Raw genomic sequence first — 17,096 nt, forward strand, 5'->3', positions numbered from 1 at the left:
AGCCTAAGCATTAACTAACCGAAATGAGATGTATACATAAACAATATTCTGTCTCATTTCATTGCATAACAGCGTCATTTTTGTTGACCGAATTGATTTTCTGAGCTCAAAAAATCCCGTTTTTCCCGATTACTCTGTTGTTTTTAGCCCCGAGGGGAGCGTCCGGCATGCGAAAACTAAGCTTCAGAAACGACGCAAGATAAGTATTGAGGAAGTGGATTTAATCGGACCTCAGCTGGAAGTGTCCTTCTGGCGCAACTAGGGAGGGATCCTTCAAGACTCTGGTATAAGGTGGTAAAAATTGGTTTTCATTGACACCGAGCTTACCTAAAGAAAATTTTTGATTGGCTGAAATGCTGACATTGAGTAGTACTAAAAAGAGACAATTTGGGGGAGAGGCTGCAGAATTTCCAAGGAGATGGGACAGAGGCAGGAAAACCTCCCTTTGAAGCAGCACCCGTGATGAATTATATGAGGCCACTTGTACAGTATGACAGTTGCTTTTTCTTGTGGTGGCATATATATCACTGTGGACGCAACATCTTTTTAAAGAAGTGTTAGTGAAATTTTGAAGGGGCCTATCTTTTCGCGCTTTCTGAAAAAACAACTATTCAAATTTTGCGGGGAAAGGAGCTATTTAACGCTCTAAATTCCAAAAACTGCATTTTCAGCACATAAAATTGGGTACTTTAATTTCGCCAATTTGCTCGCAGCTTAACCAAATCAGATGGCTGAATGGATGGATGAATGGAGGGATGATTGAATGTAGCGATAGTTGGCGGGCTGGATGAAAAGATCGATGGATCGCAGGATGGATGAAAAGATGGACGGACGGAAGGCTAGATAAATCAATAGATTTATGGCTACATGGATGGATGGCTGTATGGAACTATGGATGGACATATGCATTTGTGGACGCATGTATAGATGGCTGAATGGATAGTTGGATCGATGGATGGGTAGATGGATGGACCGATGGTTTGCTGTGGGGAGGAAAGGTAGCATCAGAAAACTCAGATGGCTGAAAGGCTGGTTGTATTAATGGTTGCATGAAATGAGCGCTGGATGGATAAATAAATTATCTATAGATTGCCGGATTGATGGCTGATTGATGCATAGAAGGTTTGATACCTAAATCGATGGATGGCTGGTTGAGAGAATTAACGATGTGTGGCTAGACGGACACATGTCTAGATGGATTGATAAATTGCTGATTGGATGGATGGATGATCGATGGCTTGATGCATGGATGGAAGTAAGAATTGAAAGATGAATTGATGCATCGCTGGCTGGATAGCTCGATGGCTGGAGGGATTGATGAATGGCTGAATAAAAGGCTGAGTGGATCAATGGACGATAGATGGCTAGATAGATGGATGACTTCATAGATGGCTGGCTGGATGGCTGACTGAATGGGATGATGAGTTGCTTGTTGGACGGATGATAGATGGGTAGGTAGACATAGATGGCTTCATTGATGAATAGATAGCTGGTTGGATGGATGGGTGTTATAGTGGATCCATATTATGATAGATATCCTGACGGAATGCTAGTTGGACGGATGATGGTTGTCTAGACAGATGAATGGCTAGATAAATGGATTGTTGGATGAATGGCTGTATAGATTCCTGGTTGGATGGCTATATGGATAGTTGGAAGAACTAAAGAATGGCTGGATGATGGAATAGACGGCTGGCTGACTGGATACCCTTCATGTACTGCCCTGCCTCGTTTTATCTTGCCTCTCTTTGCCCTGCACTGCCTTGTACACCCTACCCTGTTCTTTTAGCCTTGCGCTCCATGCGTTGCATTTCGCTTCATTTGCGCTGCTCCGTCTTGCACTGCCCTACATTGCCTCTGTGCCCTACCCCTATTCAACCTGCGCTGTCCTACCCTGCTTTGCGCTTCCCTGCCCTGCTTTGCGCTTCCCTGCCCTGCTTTGCGCTCCTCTTGCCTACCTTGCCCTGCATTGACCTACCCCGCATTGCCCCTCCTCGCCCTCCCCTGCCTTGCATTGCCCTACCCTGCTTCGCCCCTCGTCGCCCTGCCTTGCACCTTGCCCTGCCTTGCGTTGTCCTACCCTGCTTTTCACCTCCTCGCCCTGCCCTGCACCTTCTTGCCCTCCCCTGCCTTGCGTTGCCCTACCCTGCTTTGCCCCCGCCTCTCTCTACCTCTCACTTTCTCGCCCTCCCTGCCTTGCGCACGTTACCCTGTCTTGACCCGCCCGTTTCTCAAGCATTGCAATATACGATAAATCTTTAACATGCACAATTACGTTGGTTTCTGGAAGTTTAAACATAAATTATATGGTATAGCTTAAACATGCGGACATAGAGGGAAGCATTTTAGTATATAATAGATTTCCTCATAAAATTTTTAGATCTGCCCCTTATTACAATTGCTCATGCAAATAAACGCATTGAATACGCGTCGTTAATTTTAACATTCTTGTTCACGTAGTGTAACTGCAATCAACAGACTTGCCTGGTCCGTGTCAATAAGCCCAATCGGATGAAAACCGCGTACAGTGCCAGACTAGGTTGTATCCCTAGCACTTCAACCTCTTTCATTGTAGGCAATAGCAACTTCTCACACGAATCAACGTCTGGGATATTTCTCAAAACTTCTACAAATGTATTGCAATCCGGCACCACGTTATTATCTCGCATCAGCGACAGAACATGCACCACAAATTTGTCATAACTTCTTCCGAAATTCGTGCTTTGGGTCCAACAAGATAGAATTATGTTATAAACATGTACGTCAAACTGCATATTTTCCGCCAGCTGTTTCTGGAATAAATCAAAAGCCTCGTTTTGTTTTCCGTATTTAACAAGAGATTTTATGATTGTCGCGTAGTTTTCAGTTGTTTTCTGTTCGATGCTTTCGAAGACTGTTCTAGCAAGACAGTCTTTCTCCATATTTCCTGGCAGAAAGCATCAATGGTGAGAGCTTTACATAATGTGACAATAAAATACTTCATTAAAATTGCGACTAGGTGAAAACCATCTGGTTTGACTAGATATAAATTGATTGTGAAATTCATATTTCACAACGCTAAGCTCTTTCATATGGACGAGCCCATAACATGAGTTCCAATAAAGAATGTCATGTTTTCAAGTTAATAATCCCAGATAAACTTCGTATAACCGTAGTATCTACTTGCCCCAAAATGCTAAGCAATCCGTATTCAAATTTTCAAGGTAATTTAATTTCCCCTAATTTCTCCTTTCAGAATCATATTTTCACGGTATAACAGTTGCTAGTGGACTATAAAAATAACCTGTTTCGTTCACTTGTGATTTCATTTCGTCAATTTTTGCCAGTAGATCCTCTTCTGGGTCCATTTTTTCGGCCTGTCTTAAGGTCGAGGTCAGTCTGACTGGGTCCGGAGTTGGCTTCCGGTCAACATTTCCAAAATAGGCCAACAGAGCGAACAGTTGAGACTTCGACCTGTCACTTAACGCCAATTTCTAAAACAAGGCAGCTCAGATCATCATCATCTTTAAGTGCTAGATCACTTGGAACGCAATATTTAAATTAAACACACAGGAATTGACTATTTGATTGGCTTGCACAAACTCTTTTTTCCCTTATTTTCTCCGAGTTTGCATTTATTATTACCAAAGGGGACTTAGTTGTATGTGAGTCAAAATAATGAACATAAAGGGAAAAATTTCAAAAAAAAATGTCGAAAAAACACCAGATATACCAAAAACTTGTTTTGTCTCAAAAGATGTTTTGTCTCGAATTGTCTTGCACAAAGCTTATTTTGAGAAAAACATATCGGATAAACATGTGATTGTTAAACTAACATCGAAACAAAGCGTAGGAAGCGGTAATAAATACGACAATACATAAAAAACTTTCCGAATTAAAAAAAACTCCAAAACCAGCCTCCTCTCAAAACACACACACACTCTTTTTATCTCAACAAATGACGCAATATCAGGCTTCTAAGCCAAAATAGTATGGGCCGAAATCTTCCTAGCCAAAAATGGCCAGCAGACAAAAAGCCAACAGACAGTTGTAAAAGTGTCAGTGAACTCGAGGAAACCGATTGAAAAAAGAGGCTGATTTGTTTCTTTTGAAAATTTTTTGAATTTCAAAGAAAAAACATTGAGGCTTAATTCGGATCAGTAGCTTGCCGAGGTAAGGAGCGACCGCTCCCCCCCCCCTCCCTCAGTTCTGGTTGCATATTTTTTCCAAGTTCCGCCCATTTGATATAATTCTACGAGACCTATTTTCGGCTGACCAACATCAAAAAAGTTTTTAAAGGCGCCTCTGGCGCCAATATAACTATATTTGAGGGGGGAGCGCGCGCCAAAAAAAATCAAATTTTTTGGTCAAATATATTTTTAAAAGTGCTCAAAACGTCGCTTTGAGCCTGTTTTTTTCAACAATTTGCCTGCAATCCCCCTATTCTGATTTCTGCAACTGAAATATCCTCAAATTGAGCTAGTTGCATCGTTAAAAGTTGCTCCCCAATACAACAGTGAGTTGGCTTGATTCAAGATCTCAATGCTCATAATTAAACCTACTTGTTCGTCCGACAGAGCGTTGTAGAACTCAACTGCTTCCTCTACTTTCTGAGTAAATACAAAATACTCGATTTTCTCGTCTAGCGAGTATCCAGCCGCAATCCTGTCAATCTTGTCCCCTTCATACACCATGTCATCACTCCACCCCATCTGGTTGAGCTTCTCAATTCCCCCCTTCATTTCTATCTGGATTGGGTGGGGGTAGAAAGCCTCGACTCTGGGAATTGCAGTATCCATGTGAAAGAGTTGAGGCATGTTTCTGAATACCATATCTGCAGCTGCTTCTCCGAATGCGTGAGCTGCCATGCAGTCTTCTCGGTCTTTTTCCGTGTAGGGCAGCAAGTATGGGTCATCTATGTACTGGTATCCATGACCTTAAAAAACATTTGAAGGATATGCACTCTCCGTTTAAAGAAGTACCACAGAATAAAAATTCGACTGCGCAAAAAAATTTGAAACTTGAGCTTTTCAGACTGGTAACAAGCAGTGTAATTACGTATAAACAAACTACTGGGTTTTTGGATTGGGACCCTTCAAAGTCAGCTGGACATCCCCGTCTGTTTTTTCTCATCCTTCTTTTAGCTGCCGACATTAACCGCAACAGCACCGAAACTTTTACAGCCCAACTTGCAAACAACCACACCCTGCCTTTACAGTATGAAATACAACTAATACAAGCATCATCACTTATCAACGTGCAACGAACACAGATCCCTAAATTAAAAGCCCACAAACCACCCAAATGCCTCTCACTGAGAACCGAGCTTTATCTAAAACCCACAATAACCCTGTAATATCTGCAAATCACTTCAGATTTATGTCACTAAACTTAAATTGCATATCCGGGAAAGCACCCAAAATAGTAGCGCACAAACGAGCGAGTACCAGAAACACACGGCAACTTTTCGGGAAAAACGCCCCTCGTTTGATCCAAACTATACTGTAATACGATAACCAGAGAAGTTCCTTACTACCATACAACTTGCTCCTTTTTGAAACTACCACTTTAAACTAATTTATTCTATTTGTAAACGAGAATTCTTAAAGGATCATAGAGCACATTCACACCACTAGCGTTTAAAAAACCGTAGATAATTAACCACTCCCCCCAGCGAAGGAGATACCTCACCACAACGCTTGCAGAAGTCACACTTCTCCGCTTAACTGGGCACAACTTCGCCCGAATAAAATCCTGCCCAAGTATTTATATGATTATTACCTCATTTAGGTTTCCCACTCCAATTATGCACGCAGCGCTGCATCTTTTCACAAAGAGGCGAAGCTTCGCAAACACTAGCGGGAATACGACAAAAGGCAGCTCTATCAAGTTTTCAGATAAAAGAAAAGGAAAAAAATCAACCTTACAACCCCCCTCCCCCCAATCGATTTAGAGGGGGGGGGGGGGGGGGGGGTTGAAAATATGGAATTTTCATAGGCTAACTTAAAGTATAGCCTTCCATTCATTGGTGAGACTTCCATTCTTTCGAGAGACTTCCATTTTTCGTGTTGCTATAGATTATACCTAAAGCTTTTCGTAAGTATCTAGGTAGTTTGGTGGATAATAAGTTATCTTTATCAAATCAAATTGCTTTAATTAAAACAAAGTTAGGTAGGCATTGTGAAGTTGTTTCAAAGATGAGACTTTTTGTACCTAGAACGGTCATAATATGATAATTAAAATTCAAACGTTTTTCAAACGTAATTAAAGGACTGTTGGTATATGACTGTACTGCTTTTTCACAATAAAATTCGATCTTCTTGTTTCGGAAGTAGCCTATTAAATTGATATATTTCAAACGAAAGTTTAATAGCGTTTCGGATGAGTTTAATCAATATAAAACTCTTTCTGTCCATGAATTTTTTGTACATGAACTTCTCAAATATTGCATGCGCTCCCTCAACAATCTTCATGCTAATCATTTTTTGAAGAGACTTTTCGTGAGAAATGAATTTGCTTTATAATACAAGGTCATCTCTCCCATATTTCAAAAAACCAATTTCTAGGCAAAAAATTTAATCCACTTTCCTGTAAAATAGAGGTGCCAAGCTCTTCAATATATTGTGCCAAAATCAACTTTTGCCCGAAAATTTCGAACAAATGAGTTCAAATGAAATTTGTTGTTTTGTTCATAAACTTAAAGATACTTATATTGTAGAAAATTCAGAGCTCTCTCGCTTTATTTTTGAAAATTCATTATTTTTTGCCGGAACAATGGATGATTGATGTTAAGAACACAAAATTAGGCTGATAAAGTTCGATTGAAAGTTCACTATAGCAAACTCTCTGGTTTTCGAGACAGACGCATTTTGAGAAAAAAAAATCGATTTTGCTTGAGCCTTGAACTCGCTCTAACTGTCTTCGAAGTTGTTTATTTTTTGCTTTGCTTAAATCGTGATTGAGTACTGTACAGCTGACAAAATGGGGTGGTCATTCCATACTAAAAATTGCACTTTTTCAAACCTTCGGTTTTCGAGAAATCACCTATTTTTTTTTAATTTTTCGATATTTTCAGTTTTACTTAGTGTGATCTAGTGTCCCTTCGGATGGCTGTGGACAGCTATATCGTCGTTTATTGATAATGTTGTAAGCTGTTCGAATATTAATTAGCGCTACTGGCTATCGATTGTTATTGATTGTTTCCATAATTTATATGTCTCGAGCGGTTAAGACTTATCTTGCTTTTAAGGACGCAGGATTCGGTTCTTAACTTCTGGAATATCGCTAGTCGATCGGCGCAAGTTAGAGCATGATTCTAATATTTTATTCTCTTCAAGTCTACCCAATTGATTAGTAGCTCGGTATAAATCTCCTATGATTGGTATTAATTACCATCAATATTTACATAGTTAAATAAATATAGATGTATGAACTTCATTTCATTAACAAGGTTAATTATGTAATCTAATATAGCATAAGAATGCATGACGTCATGTAGTGATGTCACACTACCTCACAAGAAGAAATCTTCCCGGGTGGTTTTCAGTTTTTGACTGTTTACAGTTAAAATAATTAAGTTTAAAATCGACAATCAGATTGACAAAATATATACTGCTACAGGAAAATGAGTAATTGAACTATCAAGTTATCACAAAAATAATTAACATTCATTGGTTTAGAAGCACAGGTTATTACTTCAATTTACATTATGTGAAAGAGAATTCAATTGAGTTTAAATGGGAAATATTTAAATGGGGATAGGAAGCCACATTGAGTCGGGTTAAGGGAGTTAAGTGATAGATGATAGGGTCAGATTAATGATATCATGATGTATTCAGTTGTCAGCTTTAGCTGAATTTGCACGGCAAGTACTGTCGCGTGGATTTGCTGACTAGTTTTGGTCGTCGTTTCGTTTCACATTTTGGTATCGCTGTCTTCGTTCGTTCGTTGCTTGACATTCGTGTTGCTCTATCGATGCTGAGGTCGGTGTCTAAGTTAAGATGAGGCTGTTAAGTTCTTCTCGTATCCTCAATAATTGCGAATGTGTTTTCAACAACTTAACAATGATTTGTTTTATTGAAATATTCACTTTGTTTTTGAAGCTTTTCAACTAGAAACGCAATTTGTACTCTGTTATACATGCTGATAATTTGATGCTTCGTCTTCTACTCGTTTTTTGTTTTTGTTCCCTCAGAACTCTTTTTGTCTTCTTCGTATGGGTGTTTTGTGCCTTTGTTGGCCTTACTCCCTGAATGAAGGTGATCGACTTTATTATTTGAAAAAGTCAAAATTACACGTTTCAACGATGTTTTTGCATTGGTCGCGATCATCGTATTTTGTGCAGTGTCTGGCTTTTCGTGTTTTCAATTCGTTTCTTCAACTGTAGCTGCACTTCACTCCTATAGGCTATTCAGGCAATTTGCTGGTTCGCCTGAGCAAAATTTGGCATCAGTTAGAATTAAAATTGATGAATTTCAGTTTTTCATCAAATTTGTTGATATTTATGATGTTCTAATTAGCTTTTCAAGTTCGCGTGTTGTTTTTAAGCATTACTTGTAACCTTTCAGGGTTGTCCTAACAATTCCGTTGGATCTTTGCTGGCACATTTGAGTGTTTTCTTTCCGCATTTCTGCAAAGATATCCCTCGAAAGTTATTTTTCTTGTTTTTCCTATACTAATACATGGGAATGTTGAGAATTGATGTGTCACCAATTTTTGGTCTGGTAGTGGACCAACTTCGTGCCTGTCCGTCATTGGTGATTTGAAGATTAATGAGCCCAAAATTTTTGAATTTCCTTCGACTCGTTGATGGGGGACGAAAAACTTTTTTATTCGTAATGCTTAAACATGGGCGGTGAGGGTGATTTTTCACATCTCGAGATGTACACATTTCCTCCTCCGCCGAGCTTCTGGAGCCTCCTTATTGGTGGTCCTGGGATCATTGGTAGTGAAATTTTCAAAATCCATTCAGAAGTTTGATGGGGGACGTGAGAATTTTTGATTCCCCATCTTAATACATGGCCGGAGAGGGTGATTTTTGAGATCTCGGCTTTTAAACAATTCCTCCTCCGCCGGGCTTCAGGATCCTCCTCATTGGTGCTAGAGAGCTCACTGGTGTCAAAATTTCGAGATTCGATCACTGAGTTGTCGGGGTGCTCGAAACTTTTTTATTCGTGATCTTAATACATGGGAGGTTGAGGTGTTTTTTGATATCTCGAGTTCTATACATTTCCTACTGCGCTGCGCTTCTGCAGGCTCCTCATTGGTGCTGCAGATGTCATCGGCGGTACTAATTTAAAATTTCTTCTTCTGAAATTTTTCTGGGGTCCCAAAATTTTTTTATTCCCTATGTTAATACATGGGGATTTCGTGCATTTTTTGAGATCTCCAGGAAGTTGACTTCTGCTAGTGAGCCGGCTTTGTGCACGTGTCCGTAGGGTGCTGCAATGATGATAACCGGTGAAATAACGCTGTTTAGACATAGACGAAGACTTTTATGTCGCCTTTTCGGAAGATATCGTAAATGATGTTGAAAACTGAATTTTCTCGTAATTTATCGAGACCACAACCTATCTTCGGAATCGCAATTTGTTTGATTCCTTGTTCGATTAGCTGTTTCCTCATGCAGCGGAGGCTGCGTGTAAAATCATAATAAGACGGTTTTTTGAAATATTGCGTTTTTGTCACTTGATTGAATATTGATTTGTTTTGAGAAGGAATGTGCACAGAAACTGAGGCCCCAACTTGTGGTGTTTCGATCGACTTCAACGTGGGCTGTAGTGGCAAATGTTTTGAATGCATGCATGAACGGTACTAGCTGATATCCGGATTTTTCGTCATAGATAAATAAAGATTTTGATGTTAGTTTTTCCGAAAATGTCGCAAATTAGGCTGAAAACTCTACTTTCTTTCAATTTATCGAGTCCACATCCAATTTTTGGCATGGCTATTGCGTTTATTCCTTTCTGCAATAGCTGCTGCTTCATGCAGTTGAGGCTTCTTGACAAATCGTAGTATGTTGGCTTGTCAAAGAATTGTGATTTTGTAACCAGGTTGAAAATTGACTTGTTTTCCCAAGGCAAAGACACAGCAACTGATGACCCAACTATTGGTGTTTCAATGCTTTGTAGTGTTGGCCTCATACATGGATAGGCACTGCTGATTTGTCGTGCTACTCCTTTGTTCATGTGAAAGTCACTTGAGACACAGTGCGCTATAGAGCCTGGGAACTGTAAAACATTTCCTGGTCCAACAAAGATATTTGGTTCATCGTAGATTGAGTTCACCGAATCTTTGCTGCTTCCAGGTCCGTCTTTACGTTTAGTTTTAGTCAGTTGCTTCGCTCGTTGTACACTGTCCTTTATTATATTTCTTTTCGTTTCGCGTGGAGGGAAAGATCCATTTGCCTCTTCTACCTTCTTCTTTATTTTTGATCGGTTTTCGTTTTGAGTTGATCTTGGACTGAACGTTATTGGAGCCACTTCGTGTCCATCTACTGTTCGTAGGCTGAATGTGCGCAGTTGCAATTCGCGTGGTGGTATTGGGTGATATCTCACATCGTTGTTGAAGCGCGTTTGGCAAAATATTTTGTCTCGCGCTTCGACTGCTGCTTTGCGCTTCGTTCGCGAGGTTTCTTGGGCCATGTTTTGCCATGTTTCGAGATTAACTGTAGTAGGCATTGTTACCACTGCCTCGTTCATTGGTTCGTCGTTAATTAATCCATCGTTGTATTCAAACTCAGGTGGAGCTAATGGTTCTGGATCTGGGTCCGGTGGAAGTGCTGGTGGCGGCGGTGCTGCTATTGGTAGCGGTACCAGAGGTAATGGTGCAACTATTGGTGCTGCTGCGGGAATTGGGACTGCTGCAGGAGCGATTGGGGGTGCTGCGGGTCCTCCAAGAGGTACTGACAGTCGGATTCGAGCAGGTGCATCGGGAAAGTTGCTTTGTCCACCGGTTGCGGGTTGGATGTCGTCTAAGAGTTTGGGCAAAGAATCGTCGAAGAGTCCTGGTTCACTTCGATATTTACCAAGTGAGGGATCCGTTTCAAATTTGCTTGGATCAATAGTCTCGAGATCTTCTGGTTGATGCTGTGGAATAACAGGTCTGAGACGAATCCGGTGTACGCATTGTGTGAAATTAGTTCCCATTTTACGAATGATGTAGTTTGAATTTGTCAATACTTTTTCAACTCTGTACAATGGTATCCAGACTTGCATTGATTTGCTCCCAAAATCTGATTGTGTTGTCAACAGAGGATTTAATAATAAACAAAATGAATGCTGTTTCAGTGGCTGGGCAAGTGCTTTTTGATCGTAATATCCTCGGTATTTATGGTAAGCTGAAATTAAGTTCTTTTTCGTTTCTTTGAACTTTTCTAGCATCGCATCTTGCATTGCCGTAACAAAATCAGATTCAGCTGTTACTGTTTCAATTGCTTTCGTTGAGAAGCGGAGATCAAGTGGTTTTGTCGGTTCTCTTCCATGGAAAATTGAGCTTGGGCAGCATCCAATTGATGAAGAGTATGAAGTATTGTGGATAAATGTTGCCAGTGGGACATATTTGTGCCAGTCCGACCATTGTTCATTGGTGTTCAGCTTTAGGATTCGTTTAAGTGGTCCATGAGATCGTTCGACAAGACCGATAGTCTGCGGGTGTTTTAGTGTGGCATGGTTAAGTTGAATTTCGAGCAATGTCGTCAATTCGTGCATCAGTTCTGAAGTAAATGTCTTTCCAAGATCAGCTAGAATCTTCTTCGGGATATAACTATGAACAAAGAACATCTTTGTAAGTTCTCTTGCAACAGTATCAGCGCTAGCATTCGTCAATGGTGCTGCAAACAAGTATTTCGAGAATACATCGATTCCAGTGAGAACAAACTTGTAGACTGGTGACTTCATTGGTCCAACTATATCAATTTGCATCATATCGCCTGGGAAACATTGCAATGATGAAATTGGTTGTAATGGTGGAATCTGGTGCTTTGCCGTTGCTTGTTTGAGTTGCAGACACGTCAGGCAATTTTTAATCGTATTTTTCAGAAATTCAGTGAAGCCGGGAAGGTAAAATCGTTTTCTAAACTCTTCTGATGTCCTTGTCATTCCAAGATGTCCGCCAGTTGGCGAGTTGTGGAGTCGATACACAACTTCTTTCCAACGATGTTTAGGTAGGCAGTATTGTTTATACTTCACCTTTCCTGTGTCATCGAAGAAGTTTCGGTACAGAACGTCGTTTTCAAGTATGAGTCGATTAAATTGCTTCGCATATTTCTTCTTTCGACTGTTTTCGTACGTGAGGTTTGGAACTTGTTCGTTCCGTATCCAGTTCTTCACATCTTCGATATCAGGATCCTTTTCTTGTTCATTTTTCAGATTGAGAACTTCATGACTCAAATTCAGGTCATGAAAAATGTCAGCAGGATCGGGATATCCAACTGCGGCAATTAATGGTCCTGATAGTCGGACGAAGTTTTGTGGTTGAATAGTATCGCTATCGTCTTGCGTGTTGAGCTCTCGCATAACGTTTTCATAGAGTCCTAGTTCAATCAATTGTGTTCTCAGATTATCGTCAAGTTTCTTCTTTTCGGGAAAGATCTCCTCCATTGGTTGGATCAGGTTGAGAGATGCATCAGGTACTTTAGCTGTCGTGTCGATTTGAATCTCTCGTACCGGAATTTTGTCCGTCAGTTTCAGGGAGAGAGAAGCTGATGGGTCTGTTTGCATTCGTGAGAGAAAATCTGCTGCATAATTTGCTTTTCCAGGTATATGCGCGATGATGATGATAAATGCCATGACTCGATCCAAGAAATTCCAAACTGATGGTGGAATGGTTTTTGCTTGAAAAAACTGTGTCAGGCTCCGATTATCAGTCAGTATTATCACTGGTTTGGATGATCCCCAAATGAAATGAGAGAAATGATCGAGAGCAAAATATAGAGCTAAGAACTCTTTGTAGTATATGGAGAACTTCAGTTGTGCTGTATTGAAGAGTCTTGAACCAAAAGACACTGGTGCATACGTTTTCATTTCACCTTTGTTGTCAGTCTTCACATAGTCTTCAACCATGAGCACAAAACCGGTTCCATGATAGCTTGCGTCACAGAGTATTACGTATTGTAGTCCTGGTTTTGGTAACCGAAGTGTTATGTCTGTTGCTTGTATCAGATCATGCTTGAGCACTTCAAGACTTTTATGGTGCTCTTCATCTGTTTGAAAAGCAACATCTTTTCTGAGAAGTCGATAAAAAGGTATCAGTTTTTCTCCTAGGCTTGGCATATAGTTGCGAAAAAACTGTACAAAGCCGATTAATCGTTTAACTTGTTTAACCGTTTGTGGCATTTTAATTTTCTTTAAGAACGTGGAGATTTTCTCTTGTTCCGGTGACACTCCTGCTGGTGTGATTACGTTACCCAGGAACTTCAGTCTTTGTGTTCCGATCTCACATTTGTTCGGCGACAATTTAAGTCCTGACTTCCGTACACATTCGAATATTTTCGAAAGGGTCGGTATCATTTCATCGAAGTTATACATAGCGCTCCCTATGTCATCCATGAATTGTGTACATAGGTCCGCAGCTAAGCATGGATCAAGGTAGTGTCGGATAAAAGAACTAAATCCTGTTACTGATTTACTTAGACCTTGAGCCAGGCATTTGTATGCGTAAGTTCGTGAACCGAAGTTAAATGCCAAAAGTTGGACTGAAAGGTCATCTGCCATTTGCACACAGTGGTATGCTTGTGAGCAATCAAGTTTGGTAAACAAGCTCTTTCCTGCGAAGTGGTTCGAAGCATCGGTCATGTTTGAGATCGGAAAGTTGCTGTTGATATAGTCATTCTTGAGTGAATGGTTTATCCTTCTGAGGTCAATCAACATCCGCAATTTACCAGATGGCTTTCGATGTGCAAATAGTGGACTACTGTATTTTGAATGTGACAATGTTGTTATAAGTCCATAATAGTGCATAAGGGCAAGTTCCACTGTCAATTCGTGTCGCAAATGTATCGGCGTAGGTGGTCCTTGTGTATACAGAGGTCGTGTGTGTTCCGGTTTTAGTTTGATTTTGAGGTCGGAATTGTACCCAACATCGAATCTATGTTTGGCGAAGATGTCCGAAAAGTCAACAAGCAAATCTTCTACTTTTGACCTTTGGTCTTCTGTCAACACTGAATTCTCCCACTTAAAGTTCTTGATAAATGTCAATCGATCTTGACATTTCGTTTTCGGTTCAAGTTTTTCAAGACCTTGAAAATGAAGAATTTGGTCGTAGATGTCGCGTTGGATTTGAGGAAGTAATTCAGGGTTTTGACATGTTTCAGGCGTAGGAAACCAAAATTTTTCATACTCAGGTTCATGCTTCATTTGGGGCTGCTGACTATCACACGATTGTTGAATTAGCTCATTAATGCCCATTTCAATATCGTCCGGGTGGTTCATTTTTGCAAATGCAATCATTTCAGGTTCGATGGGGAATAAATTTTCTGCTTCTTTCAGAGTCAGAATTGAAAATTTCCCAATTTCGGTTTTGAAAGGCAAAGTAATGTGATGATCGGTGATGTTAAACGCTGTGATATACAACAGGTTGTTTTTCAGCACTTCGCTTATTGAAGAAGTGAACGCAATTTCACAGTTTTCTTCAAATTCCTGAGCTGGAATCACGATTCCGGTAGTTTTTTCCATGTCTTGACATGTGTTCTCTAGCTGGCATTCTACAAGAATTGTCTGATACGGGGCTATTGTTTGACGTTTTGTCATAAGCAAAGGGAATTTTTTCACTCTATTGACTCTTCTTGGCTCGTTTGGAGGTTTTATTTCGTTGATTTGAAGGGTCATATCTTTGAAATGCAGTAGATTAGACTTCGGACAGACATGAATATGATGTTTTTTATAGAAAGGATTTCCTAGAATTATTGAATTGGCTGCATGAAGAACGAGAAATGATTCTATAAAGGTCATGTCTGCCAATCGGAATTCTAACGTTACTTCAGTTTCAATGGAGACTTGTTGTCCTCCTGCCATTCTAACTCTCTTCAGTTTGGGTTAATTTACTTCAAGAGGGCGAAATAGCGATTTTTCTTCTTTTAGGTCTTCAAATGTCTGTTTTGAGATAACATTTGCGCAGGCTCCTGTATCGACCAGGGCTCTACGTTGTAATCCCGATGAGAAACGTATTTTCGTGTACGTCAGTACTGTTCCTTCCGCAGGGATTATTGCGTAAAGGCTAAGTATCTCATCAGGTTGGAAAAGTTCGTTAGGTGATGATTTAGGTGATTTCGATGATTTAGGGGGCTGACTCAGTGGCTTTATTAGTTTTTTGGCTCGTTTGGAAACGGGAAGTTTTGTCCGCGTCCTTGTGGTTTCTGTCGCCACCAGCAGTGACTTGCTGTGTGGTTAAATTTTCCACAAACGTCACAAAATTTGGCTGATGATCGCACCATTGGTCCAAAAGGTCCGTTGGGATTTTGCGTTTCAGCTTGAGGCATTTGATTTACGACAAATTGTTGCGTCGGATATTTCTGGGACTGTTGAAATTGTGCTGATGGATGCATTTGAACCATTGGCTGTTGATTTTGGTACATGTTTGGGTACTGCTGATTTTGGGGGTACAATTGCGAATATGGCTGTTGTGCAACTGGTGGCATATGGTGAAAGTTTGGCTGAGTATTGTTGAAATCAAATTTATTTTGCCAATTATTTCTACGTCTTCCGCCTCTGTTGCCTCGTTGTTGTCCATACCCATTATTTTGGTTTGGCTGATAGCCACTATACTGATCACTCTGACTGTTGTTGTTCCGATTTTGTTCGGGAAGCGGATTCGATTGTTTATTCGACTGCTCAGTTATTTGTGATCTCATTTCGTTAAGCTGCTTCTCCATTTTTTCCTGATTTGTGGACAATTTTGTGATAGCGCTTATTAAATTTTCTGAGACTTTGTCGTTTACTTCGTTGAATCCGTCTTCCGGGTAATCGTCTTTTCGGCAAATCTCACGAATTGTGATTTGCTTCTTGGTCAGGTTGCACAGTTCCTGAACTGTAGTTGCAGGTGGTTGTTCCATCAGCTTTGATCTCAGCCAACCTGGCATTCCCTTAATGAACAGTCGTTTAATTTGTTCATTTCGGTTGTCATGTACAGCATCTATCCTTTCTTGCCTTTGAGCAGTTTCTCGGTGGAATCGTGCTGCTTCTGCTGCTGCAGGTGCTCCAATTATTGCAGGATCAATTGGGGCGACAGCTGGCAAATCTGGTGTCGGATACGCTCGCTGCGCTCTTTTCGTTAAGTTGACCAAGAAATTCTCTGGGGGTATCTGTTTTCGGGTTGAATCGCAGTTGTTCTAAATTCAAAACGTGGATTTCTTGAAGTTGGGGGTTGCAAAAGTGATCCCTCAGGGCTATGAGACTCGCGGGAACGTTCGCTCGAGTTGCTGGTCCTAGTGTCTGGTAGAATCGCAGCGCGTTGTCTCGTAGGTGCAGTTGCAAGAAGTTCGCTTGTTGTGCGTTTGGTATCGCTGCTACTCCGATGTAGCCTTGAAAAAGTTGCTCGAATTCTGAAAAGACTTCTTTTTCCGTTCCTCCATAGGGTTCGACCGAAACTTGCGCGTGTGCCATCGTAATACAGTCGAATGAATATCAGGGTGATACAGGTGATGATAAGATACAGCACTTATTCAATTTAGGGGGAACACTAGGGAGTTTGTTATATAAATTAGCGGTTAAAGAAGGCTAGCAGTATCACTGATCAGATTTATTGATGCAATTATATGGTTGTGCTAAAGGTTCCGTTACTTCACTTCTATGGTGGGGAAACTTAATGACAATTATATCAATTTACTGCAGGTTTGAGTTTTGAGTTTGTTTTAACTAACTGTTTTTTGTTGATTGTTGAAAAACCTGTAGATTTGCTTTCTTTGTCTGCCTTGTCAGTAGCTCAGCTGCCCTGCCTTCTGACTGGAACAAGAAGTAGTGATGTTGTAGGTCACAATCCACATCTGCTTCTGTAGATTGGAGAAACTTTCAGCCCGGAGATGTTGAAGTTGAGGCTGTCTTCTTTTTCTCCCTGTCTGTCTCAGTTGTTCGCTGAATGTTGCTCTGCTTTCCACATCTGAGCGTTGCTGGGTGAAACGGGTT

General features: G+C 40.6%; 2 protein-coding genes across 3 annotated transcripts in view; both read right to left on the reverse strand.

The window, feature by feature from the left end:
• The window catches only part of LOC134846145 (uncharacterized), a 79,239-nt gene that overhangs the window by 35,512 nt on the left and 26,631 nt on the right, over window positions 1-17,096 (reverse strand). The gene's annotated exons all lie outside the window — the stretch shown is intronic.
• Window positions 1-17,096, reverse strand: part of LOC134846124 (small ribosomal subunit protein mS39-like) — a 60,602-nt gene that overhangs the window by 16,878 nt on the left and 26,628 nt on the right. The window contains exons 3-5 of one of the 2 annotated variants that reach the window (XM_063863365.1): window positions 4,542-4,915; window positions 3,284-3,473; window positions 2,485-2,926 (exon numbers count right to left, since the gene is read on the reverse strand). The exons of the other annotated variant lie outside the window; for it this stretch is intronic. Coding sequence (XP_063719435.1) covers window positions 2,485-2,926; window positions 3,284-3,473; window positions 4,542-4,915 — 1,006 coding nt within the window. The remainder of the gene's footprint in view (window positions 1-2,484; window positions 2,927-3,283; window positions 3,474-4,541; window positions 4,916-17,096) is intronic. 2 annotated transcript variants of the gene reach the window in all.

This window comes from Symsagittifera roscoffensis, chromosome 1 (assembly GCF_963678635.1).
Source record: "Symsagittifera roscoffensis chromosome 1, txSymRosc1.1, whole genome shotgun sequence".
Classification (NCBI taxonomy): domain Eukaryota; kingdom Metazoa; phylum Xenacoelomorpha; order Acoela; family Convolutidae; genus Symsagittifera; species Symsagittifera roscoffensis.